A 20531-nucleotide genomic window follows, 5' to 3' on the forward strand; every position below is an offset into this window, starting at 1 on the left:
ATATCTATAAACATACTGTTGAGGGAAATAAGCCAGGAGCAACCATACATATTCTTACAATTTTTTTTTTAACGGTAAACTCTATGGCCAACCATGAGGTTCGAACTTAGGACTCTGAGATCAAGAGTCACATGTTCCACTAACCAAGCCAGCCAGGCATCCCACATTCTTGTTTTATATGTAAAGAGCACAGGCAAATATAATCTGTGCTCTTAGAAGTTAATGTTGTGGTTACCCTGGGGGTTGGCGACCAGAATTGGAGAGTAGGCTTCAAGGATGCTGGTAACATTCTAGATGCTAGTTACATGGGTGGTTTTGATCTGTGAAAATTCATTGAAATACATATTTATAATATGCGTACTTTCTGTTTATTATACTTCAGTAAAAAGTTTAGGGGCATTTGGGTGGCTCAGTCAATTGAGCATTTGACTTAAGCTCAGGTCTTGATCTCAGGATCATGGGATTGAGCCCTGCATTAGGCCCGGCACTCAGCAAGGAGTCTGCTTATCTCCCTGTCTCTCTGCCCCTCCCCTGCTCTCTCTATCAAATAAGTAAGTAAAATCTCTTTTAAAAAGTTTTTTAGGGCGCCTGGGTGGCTCAGTGGGTTAAGCCGCTGCCTTCGGCTCAGGTCATGATCTCAGGGTCCTGGGATCGAGTCCCGCATCGGGCTCTCTGCTCAGCAGGGAGCCTGCTTCCCTCTCTCTCTCTCTCTCTGCCTGCCTCTCCATCTACTTGTGATTTCTCTCTGTCAAATAAATAAATTAAAAATCTTTAAAAAAAAAAGTTTTTAAATAAGTAAACCATTTATTATTTTCATTACCTATCCAATATGTCCAAGAACAGGACAGATCCGTGATGTCATCAGACACCCAAACACCTTTTATCTTTCTGCTCTCTCAGCTTCAGCATATGGCTTTCATCTGCATGATTGCAAAAGGATGCTGTTCCTCCAGGGTTCTTTTTTTTCCCAAATATTTTTATTTACTTATTTGACAGAGAGAGAGACACCAAGAGAGGGAACACGAGCAGGGGGAGGGGGAAGGGGAGAATCAGGCTTCCCGCTGAGCAAGGAGCCCGATGTGGGGCTCCATCCCAGGACCCTGGGATCATGACCTGAGCCGAAGGCAGACGCTTAACGACTGAGCCACCCAGGCAACCCAGAATATGCAGTTTCTAACAGAAAATGTGAGCCCAGTTTGGTAAGTCCTCAGTAGGAAGTACATAGTGCTGTAGGAATGGAGAGGAGTTCTTGCGGAAGACTTACTAGAGTAGAAAACACACCTTGCAGGCCATAGCTTACAGGACCAAGGAAAGTCCTCCAGGCAGGGTTGAGGTGGAGATGGAGAGGCTTTGCAAGCAGCATAAAAAGCATGTTTCAGGATTATCAGAGAACATATTAGAAACAGGAAACTAGGGGCGCCTGGGTGGCTCAGTGGGTTAAGCCGCTGCCTTCGGCTCAGGTCATGATCTCAGGGTCCTGGGATCGAGTCCCGCATCGGGCTCTCTGCTCAGCAGGGAGCCTGCTTCCCTCTCTGCCTGCCTCTCCGACTACTTGTGATTTCTCTCTGTCAAATAAATAAATAAAATCTTTAAAAAAAAAAAAAAAAGAAACAGGAAACTAAACGTAGTTTGGTGTTCCTAGAGAAATAAGGGTAAGGTGGGGAGACCAAAGGGACATCGGGAAGCAGATACAGGAAGAACTCTCTGCTTTCCTCCTTCCCCGTTTCTGCCTGAAAGCAAAGCATTAATTTCCTTTTGTGAGAGTGTCTCCACTCCCTTCTCCCATACCAGGAAGAGACCAACCTTTATCACAGGAGATAGAAAGTCAGCATTAATTTTTTTTTAAGATTTTATTTATTGATTTGATAAGAGAGTGAGTGAGTGAGATGGAGAGAGAGAAGGAGCAGAGGGAGAGGGAGTAGACTCCCCATGGAGCAGTGAGCCTGATGTGGGACTCAATCCCAGGACCCCAGGATCATGACAGGAGCCTAAGGCTGACACTTAACCAAATGAGCCACCCAGGTGCCCAGTCAGCATTAATTTGTATCTGCACAAGTAAACCTTACTAAAATAGCCTCAATCTTCTATTCCTTTCCCCCTCTATTTATTTACTTTCATGCAATGTCATTGCACCTAGAAGCCCAAATCCCTTTTCCTTTGTTTTGTCATTTCTTCCACAACAGCATCACCCTTTGTAAAACTAATAATATAAGTCCCCAGGCCTAACTGATTCTTGGGGTTTTCACTTTTTTCCTGTGAAGTGACCTGGTGCATACAAATAGATCTTTTCTCCTGCTAATCTGTCTTTTGCCAGTTTAATTCACAGGACCCAGGCACTGAATAGAAGGGGTTAGAAGCAAAGGTTTTCCTCTCTCATGTATTGTACATGTATTGTACAATTTCTCTCTACTTTCTCAAACTAACTTTTAGACACACACACACATACACAAACCCATGAGTGTGCTGGACTACTTGGATGAAATGCAGAAAGGCAGAGATAGGGAATCCTGGTCAGCTAGTCTTCTTTTATCAATCATGTTTTGTCCTGCAGTGCTGGCTCGCTGAACACAGTCAGTCCCTTATTTAGGATTCTCTACTCTGACCCCACCTGAATCCGTAAATATGATTCTCTGACATGTCTGGGTCAAAAGGTCTAATGAAGAAGCCAGAATGTGAGTTTTGGTTAAAGGGAGATCATCATCTTCAAACAGAACCTTTGGTATCCACAGAAATATGCACAGGGCCAAGGACGCAGATTTTCTTTCCAAAGAAAAAAATATTTTTAATCTATTCCCAAAGCCCTAAGTTACATCTTCTCTTAGATTTAACCCTCAGGAAGATGTTTTTATCTTCCGTGGATCACCTCTGTATCCCCTCTGGAGAGTTCCCCTATGTGGCTAAACCACATTTCCTCTCCCAGTGGGCTTTTCCATGTAATTCTTCTTTGTGTGATTATTCCTCCCCATCTCCCGCAGCCCTTCGTTCTGGCGTCTATGCGTCTACGTAGTAGAAAGTAGCTGAGGTTCAAGCCTGCTCATTTATTACTCACTCTCTAGTCAGTCACAGAAAGCACGTTATTTGATTGAATGTATTTTGCTTTAAGAGGCAGAAGAATGCTGTCCAGTAATGTCACAGAGGATTAAATCAGTCTCTTTCCAACTTCTATCCTGGGAGACGGAAAAAAAAAATCATGATACTCAGAAAATCTTCACAAGTATAGAGAAGCTTTTTCTTATCCATTTATTTTTTAATTTTTAAAAATAGGGTTCCCACTGAGCAGGGAGCCCAATGTGTAGCTCGATCCCAGGACCCTGGGATCCTGATCCAAACCAAAGGCAAATGCTTTAACAACTGAGCCACTCAGGCGCCCCTAATTATTTTTTAAAAGTTATTTCTATGCCAATCGTGGGGCTTGAACTCACAGTGCTGACATCAAGAGTCCAATGTTCTACTGACTGAGCCAGCCAGGCTTGTCCTTGTTCTTTCCTATCTAGAAAAAATCTCACAAAAGCATGTTGAAATTATTAATAGTGTTATCTTATGGGAGTAGAATCAGGTAATTTTTACTTTTCCCTTAGTGTTTTTATATAACAAAGATGTAGAATGTAAAAGTAATTTTAAAAATTCATCAATTTTAATCAGAAAAAATATTGTTTTTAAAAATCACATAGATGGCTACTTGGGTGGCTCAGTTGGTTAAGCATCTGACTCTTGATTTTGGGTCAGCTCATGATCTCAAGGTCTTGAGATCAAGCTGTGTCATCTGGCTCCATGCTCACTGGGGAGTCTCCTCCTCTCTTTCTCCCTCTACCCCTCCCCCTACTCTTGCTTTCTCTGTCTCTCTCTCTCTCTCTAAAATAAATAAATCTTTTTTAAAAATAAAAAAATAAAAATCATCTGGGGCGCCTGGGTGGCTCAGTGGGTTAAGCCTCTGCCTTTGGCTCGGGTCATGATCTCAGGATCCTGGGATCCAGCCCCACATCAGGCTGTCTGCTCAACAGGGAGCCTGCTTCCCTCTCTCTCTGCCTGCCTCTCTGACTACTTGTGATCTCTGTCTGTCAAATAAATAAATAAAACCTTTAAAAAAATAAAAAATAAAATAAAAATCATCACATAGACATCCTCACACAAATTCCACTGTTAACTTTTTCTGGTGTGAACTATGGAGATTATTCTTCTTCCTTTCAGAGTCTGGGACAAAAATGAGGGTGCCAGCCTGGTTCAGTCAGTAGAGCACATGACTCTTGAGTCTTGTGAGTTTGAGCCCTATGTTTGGTACAGAGTTTACTTTAAAAGAAAAAAGTTCAAGACAAAAAAAAAAAGAAAAGGAAAGCCTACTTTAGTTCTTTCTTTTTTTTTTTTTTTTTTTAAGATTTTATTTATTTATTTGACAGACAGAGATCACAAATAGGCAGAGGCAGGCAGAGAGAGAGATGGAAGCAGGTTCCCCTACCAAGCAGAGAGCCTGATTCGGGGCTCGATCCCAGGACCCTAGGATCGTGACCCAAGCCGAAGGCAGAGACTTTAACCCACTGAGCCACCCAGGCGCCCCGAAAGCCTACTTTCTATCAAAAATTAACTACCAGGGTACCTGCATGGCTCAGGTTTTTTCTTTTTTTTTAAGCCTAGTTTAGAGATTTTATTTATTTATTTGACGGACCAATCACAAGAGGCAGAGAGGCAGAGAGAGAGAGGGGGAAGCAGAACCCTGCTGAGTAGAGAACCTGATGCATGGCTCCATCCAGACCTTGGAATCCTGACCTGAGCCTGAGGCCGAAGGCAGCTCAGTTTTTTTTTTTTTTTTTTTTTTTTTTTTTTTTTTTTTTTTTAAAGATTTTATTTTATTTAACCCACTGGAGAGGAGCCACCCACACGCCCCTGCATGGCTCAGTTTTAAGTTAAGTGTCTGCCTTCGGCTCAGGTCATAATCCCAGGGTCCTGGGATCGAGCCCCACATCAAGCTCTCTGCCCTCTGCCACTTACCCTGCTTGTGTTCTCTCTCGCTGTCCCTCTGTCAAATAAATAAATAAAATCTTTCAAAAAAAAAAAAAATTTAGCTTCCAAAAGACAGTAACAGTAACTCAGAAGAAGTTCCCCTTAACTTCTGAATAGTATCACCCTACCCTAAAAGCTCACCCTTACCTCATTCACAGGGGTCAGAATACTGAACTGTTGCCCGTTCATCTGTAAAATGAAATGACATGTATCATTATGTTACAGGCCTCATGCATTCAAAGAGAAAATACTTCATGAAAACTACACTTTATCCCTTTTCAGAGGATCCCTATAGGTTATGAGCATATTAAGAATTACAGGAAAGTCCCAAATACTAATACTGTGGTAAATTATTAATCATAGCAAAACATTCAAAATAGTTAGTCCTTAAAGAACAATGGTTTGTATAGTTTCTTTTGGTCTATGGACCATTTCTGATAAAATGTCCCAGTGCAGAAGATTTAAAAATAATATATAATTAAATTATAATGTTTTAGAAGATTGAATAATGTAGTTATGTGTCACTTGGATTGGGAAGCTTTATTTGTAAAATAAAGAGCCATGTCATGAAGAATGAGGCAGAAATATGTTGGGAGACACAAGTAGATCTCAGCCCTCACCTGGGAGATAGTAGTCATAAACTGTGATGGTTGCTGGTTTCAGGTTAGTGACTAACACACTTTGGCTGATGGTGAAGGTATAGGTCTGAGTCTTCTTACTCAGCTGTAGAGAAGAAAGACAAAACATCATATAAAACTAAAGTGAAAATAACACTCTCTATGTGGAGGTTAAAAGACTCTTATCTTGGGTGCCTGGGTGGCTTAGTCAGCTAAGTGTCTGCTTTCAGTTCAGGTCATGATCCCCAGTCTGGGCTCCCTGCTTCTCCCTTATCTCTCCCCCCAAGCTTGTGCACATAGGCTCTCTGTCTGACAAATAAATAAATAAATTCTTAAAAATAAATAAATAAATAAACCACCCTTAAGAAAAGGAAAAAAAAAAAAAAGACTCTCGTTTCACACAAATTTTCCAAAACCTTTCTACCTGTCCCTTCTGCCCCATGCTAGTCTTAAAGATACTGGCTTCTGCTGACTTCCTGACTCTTTCTTCTTAGGAGCTTACAGCTCCCTCGCTCTTCAGTAAATTGGTCCCCTCTGCTCTTGGTCTACTCTAACCTGTGGCTCCTCCACTAAATTAACTGAAGTGGCCAAAGAAACAAACTTTCATTTTATTTCAACAGTTCTATACTCCCTATTGGCTTTATCTCTTCATTGCTGTCTGATCAAATAACGTCTCCTCAGAGAAGCCTTCCCCGACCACTTTCTTATAAAAGGTCACATTCTAGGGTGCCTGGATGGCTCAGTTGGTTAAGCAACTGCCTTCAGCTCAGGTCATGATCCTGGAGTCCTGGGATCAAGTCCCTCATCGGGCTCCCAGCTCCATGGGGAGTCTGCTTCTCCCTCTGACCTTCTCCTCTCGCATGCTCTTTTTCATTGTCTCTCTCTCTCTCTATTCATTTAAATAAATAAAATATTTTAAAAATAAAATAGTCACATTCTGGCCACACATTTTTAAATGACATAGATAGTTCATATTCCACATCTGTTAGGCAGTACCTCCCTGGAGGTGAACAGGAGTATTTTATAGAATACCAGCATGGAGGCAGAATTCATTTTCTGGCTGTGGACTCATTCTATCTCATTCTTTCCTTTCCCTCCTCCCTGTGCATGTGACACTAGTACATAGAGATTAGAAGGGAAGTTGCAAAGCTGTATAAGCAAGCAAGCTCTTAGGTTCATTTCCGAATACCTACCTCTTCCAAATAAATATGCAGTACGTCGGTTCCAGATTCAACCTTCTTCACCAGAGGCTGTTGGAGAAGCTGAATAAAAAGGGGAAAATAAAACAGACGAAGATCCAGAGCCTTCCTTATGACCTAGGGCAATATCCCAAAGCTCTTTCATGATCAAGGGAATAATAAATACTGTGGGAAGGTAAGAAAAAGGAACAAGACTATTCCAGTTTCCATTTTATATTTCTGATGCACCTTTGTAGTCCACTAAGACAATGCAGTCGTAATTGTAAGTATGTACCGTGACGCCCACTGCACCAGCTTTTTAGGGATAATGTTGGGTCCTCTTGGGGCTAGTTAAATGCAGAAAACAGAACAGACTTACCAACTGATTGGTGCCCTCCATGGGACTGAACCCGGAAAGCATCTTCACTTCTACAATGACCATATTGGAAGAGCTGCGACTGCCCACATAACTAAATGCAGAAAGGAACACATCAGTGTGAAACCGTTATGTTTCCTCTTAGCATACTCTATATCCTCAACACACACACACACACACACTCAGTTTCTGTAATCCAGGTGCCCCCACCACCAGCTCAGCTCTTCTCACCTGGTATGCACAGTAAGTGTCAAGGATCGAGAAGTAGCTCGCTCACATCTAGCTTTTCCCATTTCCACACTAAGACTAAAGGTGTCCGCAAATTTAGGAGGGGGAATATGGTATTTCAGCACTGTCTAGTAGGGAGAAATAGAGAACCAAATCAGAGTTGGGAAGAACTTTACGCACAGTCCAAACTATTTCCTTTACAAGTAAGATAGAGAAAAGGTTCTACTGGAGGCAAAGTCGTCCTCAGGTTCTCCTTCCCAATGCATGCTTGTTCTCCTGGACCACTGCTTACCTGCACATACACGCAGCCCTGGCCTGAGGCCTCCAAAGTGTACACCCCAGGGACATTGGGCAGATTCTCCTGTTGAAGTACCAACCGGTTGGCAGCCTGAATGTTGAAATCGTGCTGGAAATCCTCAGTGGATGTTACAGCCAGGCTGACCTCCTCAGATGACACATAGGCAGTAGTGGCATATTTGGCAAGAGCTTGGAGAGCAACTACAGTGTCCTTAAGAAAACAACCAAGTATATGCTTATGAACCGAGCCACTGGTATTAACCTCAAACAACCCTATACCCTACACATCTGGTTGCTGTTCCCCAGCATGGACAAAACCTGCTCTAAGTAACTAAGAACCACAGTCACCAATGCTGCGGAAGCTGACATAGAGATCATACCTTGCCTGTAGAGAAAATTGCCATCAAGCCAGTATTAAACGTCTATAGGTCACTAGGCTAATCTCATATTCATATTCAACCAAGCCTAGCTTCAGAATGAGCTAGGGTTAGAAGCCAGTGGATAACTGTTCAGTATATATTTTGTAGTTTCCTTATTTGGAGAGGAAAGAGCAATAACATGATAGCTCTAAAAACTGTACATTCTTTGAAGTTATTTAGCTGTGCAATGATCTTCTGTGGCACAGCTGGGATCCTTTCTTGCAAGCCCTGTGCCATGTGACAATCTTTTCTTCATCTGGGCATAAGACAGATAAACTGCCACTAAGAGAGCATGACACTGTGTACTTGGGACTTCTCCATTCTGAAAACATGATTTATATACATTACAACAAAAGGAAAGACAAAAAAGAAAGAGACGTTCAGAAAATTGTATTTTACTGATACAAGTATATCTACATGCTTGTGTAGTACCCACAGAATCAAGGAACCTCACTTCTTCCTCTCCCAAATTAAAGAGACATCATACTGTCATATAAAAATGGAAAGATAGGTCGCTGGGGACCTTCCCTAGGGAAGCTGGGAATCAGTAAAACCTGTGCAGTTAACCATAGACAAACAACTTTTTGTCTACTCTCTGTGAACAGGGTCCAAGGAGGTCCTTATTGCTCGAATATGTGAAAACAATTAAAAAAATGAGACCTCATCATTAGCTGAAAAACCCATGTGGGTGATATGTGACTTCTTGTAATAGCTAAGGACTTTATTGAAAAACAATTTTGACATATGTGTCACTGAGTTTTCTAAACATCTTACCCATTGCTTTCTAAAATTGTATATCATAATTATTTAGGGCTCAGCAAGAAGAAGAAAGTCCTTCCTGATCTTTGGCTAAAAATTTCCTTGAAGTAAGGAAGTAGGGTACCATATAATTTCTTACTTATTTTTAATTTTATTTTATTTTTAAGATTTTATTTATTTATTTGAGACAGAGAGAGAGTATACAAGCAGGGGAACAGCAGACAGAGGGAGAGGGAGAAACCGGTTTCCTACGGAGCTGGGAGCCCTATGGGGGGCTCAATCCCAAAACCCTGGGACCATGACCCAAGCTGAAGGCAGATGCTCAACCAACTGAGTAACCCAGGTGCCTCCCACAGAATTTTTTAAAAATTCCACTTAAGTCTTTATCATATTCAAGCTCAGTGCTCTTAACATCTTTACCAAACATTGTATCAATTAAAATCTATTCTGTTTCCAGGTCTAATCTACATGTTATATCCTCAGTGAAACTCCTAGTTTCAACAAGTCAGAATATAATGTTTACAAAAATAAGAAATATGGTTTTTTTGATTATTTTGTTTTCTCAGTGAATTAGAAATTGATACCATTTGAAGAAAAAATAAATTAATGACTACACTCTTTATGATCATTTAAGATAATTTTTATGACACTATTCAAATTTATCATGCAGTTCTACCCCTTCTTCCCTTACTGCCATCCTACTAATTCAATTTCTCCTTACCCCTAACCTGGGCAAATGAAGTAGTGTCCTTATCGCTTCAAATCCAGTGTCTACCTCCACTAAATCACCCCCTACACCAATAACAGGTCATTCTCTTTGAAACAAGGTAAAAAAAGTTAATAGCTCCTCAGAATTGGGTAAAATCTTGAGTCTGATATGAAAGGGCCCCCTTGGTATAAAACTGCTTTAACATTCTAAACTGAAGTCCCATTATGCTTTAGCTAACCCAGTTTCCCCAGGTCATTCTGGACTTTTGCAAACTGTTGTCTTGCACAAGCCATTTCCCCTTCCTTTCAATAGTTCTGTCTCAAAATCATACATACCCTTTTATTTTACCTATCTATTTTTTTAATCTATTTTTTTAAAGATTATTTATTTATTTATTTGAAAGACAGAGATCACAAGTAAGCAGAAAGGCAGGCAGAGAGGAGGAAGCAGGCTTCCTGCTGAGCAGAGAGCACGATGTGGGGCTTGATCCCAGGACCCTGGGATCATGACCCAAGCCGAAGGCAGAGGCTTTAACCTACTGAGCCACCCAGGCGCCCCTTTAATCTATTTTTTAAGTAGGTTCTTCACCCAATGTGGGGCTTGAACTCACAACCCCAAGGACAAGAGTCACATGATCTACTGACTGAGCCAGCCAGGCATTGCTACATAGCCTTCTAGATCTATCTCAAATGCCATGCCCCTGAAGACCTCTCTTATCCTTCAAGTTTATGGAAGCTCTCTTTCCCTTTTGAAATGTGTTGTTTTGTACCTTTTGTATCTTATGTTATATAACCAAATCCTGCTCTGTAATTATAGAACTTTTCCTAACTTTACTTCTAGTTTTTAAACTTTTAATTTTTTTAAAGATTTTATTTCTTTATTGGACACACAGTGAGAGAGAGAGAGAGAGAGAGAGAGAGAGAGAGAAAGCACAAGCAGGGGGAGCAGGAGAGGGCAAAGTAGCCTGCCCGTTGATCAGGGAGCCCAATGGGGGGCTTGATCCCTGGGCCCCAGAAGCATCACCGGAGCCAAAGGCAGACATTCAATTGCTGAACCACCCAGGCACCCCCTAGTTCGTAAACTTCTTTAAGAGTAAAGATTATATATCTTATTGGCTTCCCAATACATTCAAAAGTAGAAGGAAGGAACCCATAAAACCTTGCTTTTATGCTTCTAATCCCATAATTGGCTTTTAATCTGTTAATTTATAATTTAGCTATAATTATATATGTCTTATTCACATGTGGTAAAACATTGATCTCATGACGTTTCAGATTCTAAAAAGAGAAAGAGCATTAAATGCATATAGTACTATGTATGTGTTCACATGACCCAATGTTATGAATCCTGTATCTTTTTCACATGCTTTTCTCCCTCCCTATAGAATTCTAAGTCCCTTGACCTAGAAGTCAAGGGCAACAGCTTTGGTTTTTTGTTGTTGTTCTTATTGTTGTTGTTTTTTCTTATCTCTACACAGGACCTAATAGTACCTGAAAAGTGGCAGTTGGAGAGCAGGCTATTTACCTGAGTAGAAGAGAAGCCTCCATATGCATTACGTTGCTTGGCCAACCAAGCCACTATGGCAGTGGCCTTGGCGATCTCCTTTTGAGTCAAGCTGGCTTTGCTAAGCTGGGCCAGTAGGACATATGCTGTCAGTTCCACATCTACAGCCTCAGGCTGAGACCAAGGTCTGGCATCCAGGGACAGAGCAGGCTTTGGGCTCCAGTGAATGGACTCTCCTATGGGAAAGCAGCACAACTAGGAAGGTCTTAGAAGGTAATGATTTCTCATATTCAATTTGTAAATGTTGTATCTTAGAGCAGAGCAAGTACCAACCAAAAATGAAACATGAGTTAGAAAAACATATTTCTCAGTATCTTCTGATATATTAGCCATAATGTTTACGTAGGGATGTGTGTACCTAAGTGTGTATGTACAGCCATACATTCTTCCCCAAGATGAAACTAACACTATCAATAAATGCTTCCACCAATTACATGAAAACCACATTTACTAATTTATAAATTCTCATGCTAGTGGAGACAGGCAAGTAGAAACATATAAGAATCTTATGTGTCTGGGGGCAGTTTTTTGGCTTATAGAATTTTAAGTTTAATTTTTTAGGCTTTCTTAAAGATTTTTATTTATTTATTTGAGAGACAGAAATCACAAGTAGGCAGAGAGAGAGGAGAAAGCAGGCTCCCTGCTGAGCAGAGAGCCCGTCGTGGGGCTCGATCTCAGGACCCTGGGATCATGACCTGAGCCGAAGGCAGAGGCTTTAACCCACTGAGCCACCCAGGCGCCCCTAGGCTTTCTTTAATCTAATCAAAAGTTTAACATTTTTAAAAAAGATTTATTTATTTATTTTAGAAAGAGAGAGAGTGTGTGTGCCCTCATTGGGGATGGGGCAGAGTGAGGAAAGAAAGAATCCCAAGCAGAGTTCCCGTTAAGCACAGAGCCTGACACAGGCTCCATCTCACAACCCTGAGGTCATGACTTGAGCTGAAACCAAGAGTAGGACCACTGGGTTGCCTGGGTGGCTCAGTCAGTTAAGCGTCTGCCTTTGGCTCAGGTCATTCATCCCAGGGTCCTGGGATCAAACCCCACATAGGGCTCCTTGCTCAGCAGGGGGCCTTCTTTTCCCTCTGCCTGCCACTCTGCCTGCTTGTGCTCTCTCTCTCTGACAGATAAATAAATAACATTAAAAAAAAAAAAAAGAGTAGGACCCTTAACTTAATGGGTGTGGAGCTTGCTTAACATTCTCTCTCTCTCTCACCTTCTCCCCCTCCCCATGCCTCTCTAAAAAAAAGTCTCAAGTTTAACTCTTACCCAGTCAACCTCAGTGATCTCATACCAAGGAACTGTTAGAGACCTACAAAGGGGTGATTTTACAATGCCCAGGTCTTCTGACTAGCTTCCACTGTCTCTTTCCTCTTCGTGCTAAAAGTATAATAATACCTTTTGGGGTACCTGGGTGGCTCAGTGACTTAAGCCTCTGCCTCCGGCTCAGGTCATGATCTCAGGGTTCTGGGATAGAGCCCCCGAATCGGGCTCTCTGCTCAGCAGGGAGCCTGCTTCCCCCTCTCTCTGCCTGCTGCTCTGCCTACTTGTGATCTCTCTGTCAAATAAATAAATAAATAAATCTTTAAAATAACAAAACAAAACAAAAAAATACCTTTTAAGGACTTCCATGGGCTTTCTCACAAAACTCTCAACAATGATTTAATGACGTTACAACTCTTCCTAAAAGGAATCTTACATATGATAGAATATATGTGGGACTATGGGGACTGAGAAAAACTACAGGTAACTCAGAACATATTTTCATAATTTCAAAAAAACTCCCAACCCAGTCAACATACCTGAGATGATAGCCTGCTGGTCTAACTTTTCAAGGAGAATGTTTCTGATGTCCATCTCCCCAGCCAGAGAGAATGTATAAGCTAGGAGGGCCTGTGCGTAGAGGCTGGTAGTGGAGGAAACTGAACCTTTGAGGCACTGCAGACCCTGACTCACCCTCGGGTCCTGGAAAGTAAGATGAAGAACCGAACTGATAAGGCATTCCTTGGAAAATGGAAAGCAATGAGAGAATCGTCATATCCTTTTTGAGTTTACAAGGGTGAACAGGGATTAAAAGTAGGTGAATTCCTCTAGAACTAGGCACAATAAGGATATAAAGAGGAGGAGCTAGAGACACTCACATGTGTGGTCATTCCCATCTCCAGCAATGCCGCTGTGATGTACGCAGTCAAGGAAATCTCATCATCAACGCCGCCCTAGAGGGTGACAGGGAGACGGGTCAGGGCAGCTGCCAGCACGGCCTATGTGAGAATTGTGTGCAATTTGCAAAAAGGCCTCCCCTCTGAATGGGTGGATTACTTAAACAAACAAGCAAACAAACACAGCCCAGGGGATAGGGAGACAATCTCTTATTCTCAGCTTCTTACTCAATCTGAGTCTCCTCAAATGGACATCCTCTCAAGAAGAAAAAGGCCCACCCTCTTCTCCAGGAGAGACTAGGTGACATTTGCCTTGTTTAATGTCTTTCACAGAAAGATATTAGCAAGTTTTTAAAAACAGCTAATTTAAATTGTTACCCTCATTTATTACATAAAGAAAAAAAAACCACTCAAAAGGTTAAAGGCTTGCTTGAGATTACACAGCTAATAAGCAGCAGGACTAGGATTTGAACGCAGGGAGTTTAGTTATGGAGTTCCCGCACTACACCACTGACCTTGCTACGCAGGGGATGGGTTTTTTAAAAGACTGGCCAGGTCTGGTAACAAAGGAAGAGGAAGGATCTCTGGGATCTTAGGGTCCGGCCCTGGCTTGGGCTCCTCCCACGTGTACTTCACACAGTGCATAAGAGGAAAGAGCCTCAGGGGCACTGATAAAATCCTACATAAGGAAAACCAGTGAATCCTATACAGAGACTTTTTTTTTAATGCCCAAGATTTTTAATCCAGGCCCTGGAACAGCACTGTCAATGATTTCTCAAGCAACATACCCACAGATCTTTCTTCCACTGGGCATATTCTGAATTGAACAAATTCTCTGGATGCATCCACACCTCATCTTGTGTTTAGGAAGGGGCAAGGGCAATGTAGCGAACAGACCAGAGCAGTGCCTCTGGAGGCCAGTGGCTGTGGTTCAAAGGACAGTCCTACCATCCATTAGCATTCACCTTGGGCAATTCACTTAATCTCTGCTCCTTAGTTTCTCTCTCTGTAAAATGGGATTAATAATGGTATACCAGCAGCTAGCTCATTAATTTGTTGTAAACATTAAATAATATCAAATAAACAAAGTGCTTAGAATAGTAAACCTCTTACAAAAAATACTGGGCCGCCTATCAGTCTTCACCAGAGCAGATGGCCTTGCTGCAGATTTAGGGAAATAGTAAAAAAAACCTCTAGAAAGAACTTTCAGAGAAATTCTAGTCCAGTGGTTCTCACACTTCCACGAATATCAGAACCACTTCAAGGGCTGGTTAACACTGCACGTGTATTTATTTGTATTTTTATATTGTGAATTTTTTCAATGGAGACATAGTAGTTACTAAGTGTATGTTCCTGATTATATAGTTCTTGCTTTATTATCACATAAATCAGTCTTCCTGATTCCAAAAGCAGTACACATACACACAAATACACACATTTGAAAAAGACTGCTCAAGGGCTGGTTAAAAGTACAAAATTGCTGACCCACACTCCCAGAGCTTCCCAGAGTAGGTTCAAGGTAGGACTGGAATTTGCATTTCAAACAAATTCTCAGGTGCTGCTGATGTGGCTGATCTGAGGACCACACCATGGGAGCCACTTGCCAGTACATATTCCCATTCTACAGATAGGGAAGCTGAGTCTCAGACTGGTTGAGTATGGTGACCAAAGTCATCTGGAGCCAGGGCTGAGACCTGAAGAACGCTGCTTCCCGGGCTTATGCTCTTTTGATTCTGCTCAGTCAGAAATGCAAATTCCGGGGCGCCTGGGTGGCTCAGTGGGTTAAAGCCTCTGCCTTCAGCTCAGGTCATGATCCCAGGGTCCTGGGATCAGCAGGGAGCCTGCTTCCTCCTCTCTCTCTGCCTGCCTCTCTTCCTACTTGTGATCTCTGTCTGTCAAATAAATAAATAAATAAAATCTTAAAAAAAGAAAAGAAAAGAAATGCAAATTCCTCCCAGACAGGTAGTGGGCTGAAGGCTGGGCGGGGAAGGGGGTGGGGTGAGGGGGTGGTGGTGTTGTGGTTTGCACCTTCATAGCTGTGTGAATGAGCCTTCCCACATTGGCGTAGCAACCTCTGGGGAGCTGCTTTCCTGCCAGCCAGTTGAGAGCATCCTGGATATTACTGTCATCAATGAAGATGAATTCTTGAGCTTGGCCAAAGCATTTGGTGACAAACGCTGTCAGCCTATATGGATAAAGAGGAAAGTGTGGCATGAAGGGGGATTTCCTAGCAAGGGTACAATAGTTCGATAGCTTATTTTGGGACAGGGTTCCAGAAGGGGATTAAGGAAGCATAAGACCATAGGAGCCTAGAAAAGGGAGGTACTGATGGGCATCAATGGGGACATGAACTGGGAAGGTACAAGGTCAGGAAGAAGGGTGAGGGGCTTGACCATATGTGAAGCTGAAATAAACAATATTAAAGAGGTAGAGAGGATGGATAGAAAAAGAATAGGGTTAAGAGGAGTGGTAGAGAAATAGTTCCATAGTTCCAGGAATTATGCACTGGGGTACATTGAGAACTGGGCAATATTACCATGTGTTTCCATCTCCATCCTCTTCCCCAAAGGCACTGTATGAGCCATCTCTACGTTTGTACATTAGCTCCTTCTGGTACCCTGGGAAGCCAGGTATGATGTTAAATCACAGAGACAACTTCAAAAAACATGGCTTTCAAGGGTGCGGGGCACTTCAGGGGAAATTCCCCTGTGTCTTATTAAACTAGCATTAAGGTTTAGAGAATGTGTCCAAGAAGAAAAGATCGAACCAACTCACCTAGATTCAAGAAACCCACTGCCGGAGACCTGATTTCCTTTGTCAGCAGCTTTGCCTTCTCCAGATACTGCAAGACATAGATTATAGGAGCAAACAAGACCATGTTCTGCTCCCCACAGCCGCTTGGCATCTGCACCAGATTGTCTAGGTTCTGTAGGGCTGTGCCCATAATGTCTCCTGAAATCCAAAAGGAGAGAGAAGGTGATGGTAGAGAGAAAAAGGAGCCTTTGTGAGTTACTGTCATTCATTTAACAAACATGTATCAGCAACCATTTAGTTGAGCACCTACACTGTGCCTGGGAGACAATAAGTCAAATACAATCTTTACCTCAAAGGATCATAATCAGAGGGGCAAACAATGACAGAACATTGCGGTAAAATTCCTTACAAACAATTGCAATATAGCACTATAATACTGGGTTCATACATGGTGCCGGAGTACACAGAGAGGTACACAGGCTACCGAAGGGAGTTCAGGACTTTTAAGAAGGTATGTCAGTGGAGCTGGTGAGTGACCTAACAAAACCCGCCATCCTCAGACTCAATCTCTAAAGTCCTCCACTGCCTATAAATACATTATCCTCCAAAGTGCCACGTTCCCCCCAACCATACACAGTCCTGACACTGTTTTCCAGGGATAGCTACTGACTCATTCATATATTTATTTTATAAACCAGTAAGCCTGACATAAGCGGCCCATTAAGATTGGTCCTTTCAGCATCAAGTTCAGTTCAAATCTATAAATAGATACTGAAGGTAAACTATTTGGCAGGAACTATACTAGGACATGGCCCTTACCCTCAAGGTAGTTTGAAAGACAGACATAGACAGTGAGCTATACTACAATAAGATGACTGATAAACAACAAATAAGATTCAAATAGAGTCCAAACAGAGAAATTTTAACCTGGAAGGGATCTCGGTAGGGACTAAGAATAAAGAAATAACCTAACATGTCCAGGGCTCCTACTACCTGCTAGATATTATGATGGAAACTTTATATTTAATTTTGACACCAGTCCTGAGAGGTAGATTATCATCAGTGTCTTGAGGAAGGGGAAAAAAAGGATCAGAATTGTTCACTTATTTATTCAAGGTCACCTGGCTATTAAATGGCACAATCCCGGCCCAGTTTTATATGATTTACAAGCTCAGTCGTTTCTACTCAGTTCCCCTCCTTGCCCAGAAGAGTGAAGTGTCCCTTCTGTGTAAATATGCTTTTATCTTCCCTAACTATACTCAGATACATAAATTCCTCACTTTCTAAGTGGCTGCTATAAACACTGTGTTTCTTCTCCCCTCAATTTATAGACCACCTAGCCTAAATACATATGGAGCTTTGTTGACCTTTAACTTTCTCCTGTCCAGACTCCTTCCTGTTTTTGACTCTCATATACATCTAATCCCATGAGTGCTGTTACCTATACGGTGTATATACCAACTATACAAAATAAGTTCTTCTGTCACATGCCTTCCTTCAGATTGGTCCACATGCCCCAACCCACTCCATGCTTTGGCAAATTTCAGCCCCATTTTTTTGTTTGTTTTTGTTTTGTTTCTTTTGAGCAAGAATCCCTGGCTATTTACCCAGAACCGTAACATAAGCCTTGCTTGAATCAGGAACAACATCTGCAGGGAGCTCCAGCGAGATGGATTCTGAAGCCACTTGTCCTGTGAAAGGCAGAGAAAAGGTGAAAGTAGGGAAAGTGGAAATAGAGCGAGTTCAAAACCCAAACTTTAGAAAAAACTTTCTGTGATCCAGGGTTTTCTGTAGCCAGTGCTTTCTGTGGGTTGGAGACAATTTTTTTTTTTTAACCTGTTAATATTGTTCTCTGCTGAAAGTAAATTCCAATAAAAAACCCCAAGAATGCATTGCACATTTTTTCTTCTTTACCCTGTCTCTCAGCTAATTGGCCCTATTAGGGACAGCACCCCAGACAGCACCTCTCCTATCCCTTCTTGTCCTATATATTCCTCCCTTGGCCTACAAATAGCTCCTGTTGCTGCCAGGAATTCTCAGTACCAACCCTTCTCTGCATTCACCCACCTTTTGGGCAAAGTAGTGAGCTGTATGTCTTCTCCACAAGGACTCCCTCTGGCTGACATGGAGACATAGTGGGGGAAACAGTGAAGATGAATGTCAGGGCAGATGGCACTGAAGGAACAGCAAACGGGAAGGGAAATGGGGAGAAGAGGCCCTCCCTGTGCCCCCAGGCTTCTCAGAACTGGAGAGGATACACTTTCTCCTTGAAGCTCCCAAGAACTACACTTCAATGCAGGAATGGGCCTATCAATAAAATTCTTTCTGGGCAAGGGCTAGAGCTAAGGACAAGTTTAGGAAACTCCTAAGAGGCAGGATTGACAATGGGGCTCATAGTGGGATAAAAAAGCAGTTAATAATGATATTAGAGATCTTAATAAGAGAAACTAACATTCATTGAGTATACCAAGTACTGTATTAGGCACTTTCACAGAGCATTGGAATGGGTTAAGCAAATAATTAAAGGCAGAAAGGGGCCACAGAATAAGGAAGGTAAGCTGATTGATTGAAGCTGGAGTCAGACAGCTGTGAAAGACTAACTGTATGGCTGGACACATAGAACATTGCTGGGCTGACTGCTACCTCCAAAGCTAGGTCTACAAAAATCTCAAAGAAAGAAAGAAGGAGAGAAGAAAGGAAGAAAAGAAGGGAGGGAGGGAAAGAGGGAAAAAAAAAAAAGAGGAAAGAAGAATGGGGAGGGGAAGGGACAGAAAACTCACCTTGACCAGAACTGGTTTGATGAGTGTGTCACTCTGGCCCTTTGCTGGAACAAACCCCTTTTGCCCCCCACAGAGTTCATTGCTGTCCAGAATCTTAGTAGTGATGGTAAAGTTCACGTGACCTGGAAGAAAGAAGGGGAAAGGAAGGCATTAGCCCTATTGCCAGAGGTACCGATGAGGCCTCTTCCCATTTAGACCAGGGCTTCTTAAACTTAACAACATGCGAAGACCTACAGATCTTGTTAGAATACAAACTGATTCAGTTCATCTGGGGTGGAGCCTATATTCACATTTCGAACAAGTTTTTAGGTGACGTCAATAATGCTGGTCCAGTGTGGCAGGCAGCCTGTAAGGACCCCCAGTGATCCCTGCTTCCCAATATCTACATTGTTGTGTAAGCTCCTCTCAGAGTGGGGGCTGGACTAAGCAACTCACTTCTAATGAGGTGGCTAGGGCAGAAGCAATGAGATGCCACTCTGGGACTAGGTTACAAAAAGGGTATAGCTCCTGTGTCAGGCACATTCTTTATCTTGGGCCCCTTGCTCTGCAGGAAGCCAGCTGTCCTGTCCTGAGGCAGCCCAGTAGAAAGACTCATGTGGTAAGATACTGAGGGAGGCCCCTAGCCCACAGCTGAGGCCCAGAACTACAGCCTGTGAGGGACAGAGGCTTTGGGAGGAGCGTGGAAGTGGATCTTCTCCCAGTCGAGTCTCCAGGTAAAGACACAGCCTTGCGGACAGCGTGACTTGTATTTCATGACAGACCTTGAACCAGAGGCACCCTGCTATGCTCTGCACCTGCATTACTGGCCCAAGGAAACTGTGTGATCAGAAATGTTTGTTCTTTTAAGCCTCTAAGTTGTTGGGAGCTTTTTTGTGTTTTTGTTTTGTTTTATTTTTTTAGGATTTTATTTATTTCTTAGAGAGAGAGTATGAGTGGGGCCCCATCCCAGAAGCCCAAGATCTGACCTAAGCCCAAAGCAGACACTTAACTGACCAAGCTACCCAGGTGCCCCAAGCCTCTAAAGTTTTAGGGTGATTTGTTAAGCAGCAGTAGATAACTATTCATCTGAAGACCATACTTTCAGTTGCCAGGGTTTTATCCTAAGAGCAAATGACATCTAAGTGATATTGTGATGATTAAATGAGTCACCACATGTCAAGCAGTTAGAATAGCAGCTGGCCCATAGTAACTATTTGATAAGTAACATTACTATATGTCCCTTGTCCTGGCATAAATATTAAAAGCTCCCCTTTTCACATTTAAAATTATCCCATTTGGATAATTTTTTGGTCATCCATCAAAGAGCATTTTCTTATTTTTTTGTGGCATAGACTTGGAGGGAAAAAAAATAGAGGCAAATAAAATGAGAAAGAACAAGAGAATAAAGCAAATGCAGGAGAGGAAAGGAGAGAGTTCTCAATCATTGAGCTTTTGCTCTGTGTTTTCCTTGCTCCTCTACTGCTTCCTTCTCTTACCTAACTTGATAGCAGTGATATTCCAGTGATAGCTTTTTGCTTCATCAGCACAGAGACAGCTGGAGCCCTGAGAATCTGTCCATGATTCCACCTGGTACTTATCTGATGTACCCAGGTTAGTCTCAACCTGCAGATGTTTAAGAAATAAAGGGTCTGAATACAGGAAACAACACACAGAGGCTTCGAAAAATATGGGGGTGGAGGCACACCCCACCTCTCTCCCAG

General features: G+C 42.3%; 1 protein-coding gene across 2 annotated transcripts in view; it reads right to left on the reverse strand.

Annotated features, from left to right (window-relative positions):
* Nucleotides 1-1957: 1957 nt before the first annotated feature.
* A2ML1 (alpha-2-macroglobulin like 1) overlaps nt 1958-20531 on the reverse strand; it is a 65725-nt gene continuing 47151 nt past the window's right edge. The window contains exons 20-36 of one of the 2 annotated variants that reach the window (XM_045073418.1): nt 20307-20433; nt 18832-18953; nt 18119-18170; nt 17659-17742; nt 16073-16249; nt 15834-15915; nt 15326-15482; nt 13280-13354; nt 12941-13103; nt 11103-11317; nt 7687-7902; nt 7398-7522; nt 7170-7260; nt 6806-6874; nt 5616-5718; nt 5143-5184; nt 1958-3162 (exon numbers count right to left, since the gene is read on the reverse strand). In XM_045073418.1, the coding sequence (XP_044929353.1) occupies nt 5144-5184; nt 5616-5718; nt 6806-6874; nt 7170-7260; nt 7398-7522; nt 7687-7902; nt 11103-11317; nt 12941-13103; nt 13280-13354; nt 15326-15482; nt 15834-15915; nt 16073-16249; nt 17659-17742; nt 18119-18170; nt 18832-18953; nt 20307-20433 (1899 nt within the window). In that variant the 3' untranslated portion in view covers nt 1958-3162; nt 5143. Of the gene's footprint in view, nt 3168-5142; nt 5185-5615; nt 5719-6805; nt 6875-7169; nt 7261-7397; nt 7523-7686; nt 7903-11102; nt 11318-12940; nt 13104-13279; nt 13355-15325; nt 15483-15833; nt 15916-16072; nt 16250-17658; nt 17743-18118; nt 18171-18831; nt 18954-20306; nt 20434-20531 lie in introns of both variants that reach the window. The other variant, XM_004752510.3, reaches the window with a different exon arrangement.

Source organism: Mustela putorius, unplaced genomic scaffold (genome assembly GCF_011764305.1).
Source record: "Mustela putorius furo isolate JIRA1106 unplaced genomic scaffold, ASM1176430v1.1 tig00537227_pilon_pilon_pilon, whole genome shotgun sequence".
Classification (NCBI taxonomy): domain Eukaryota; kingdom Metazoa; phylum Chordata; class Mammalia; order Carnivora; family Mustelidae; genus Mustela; species Mustela putorius.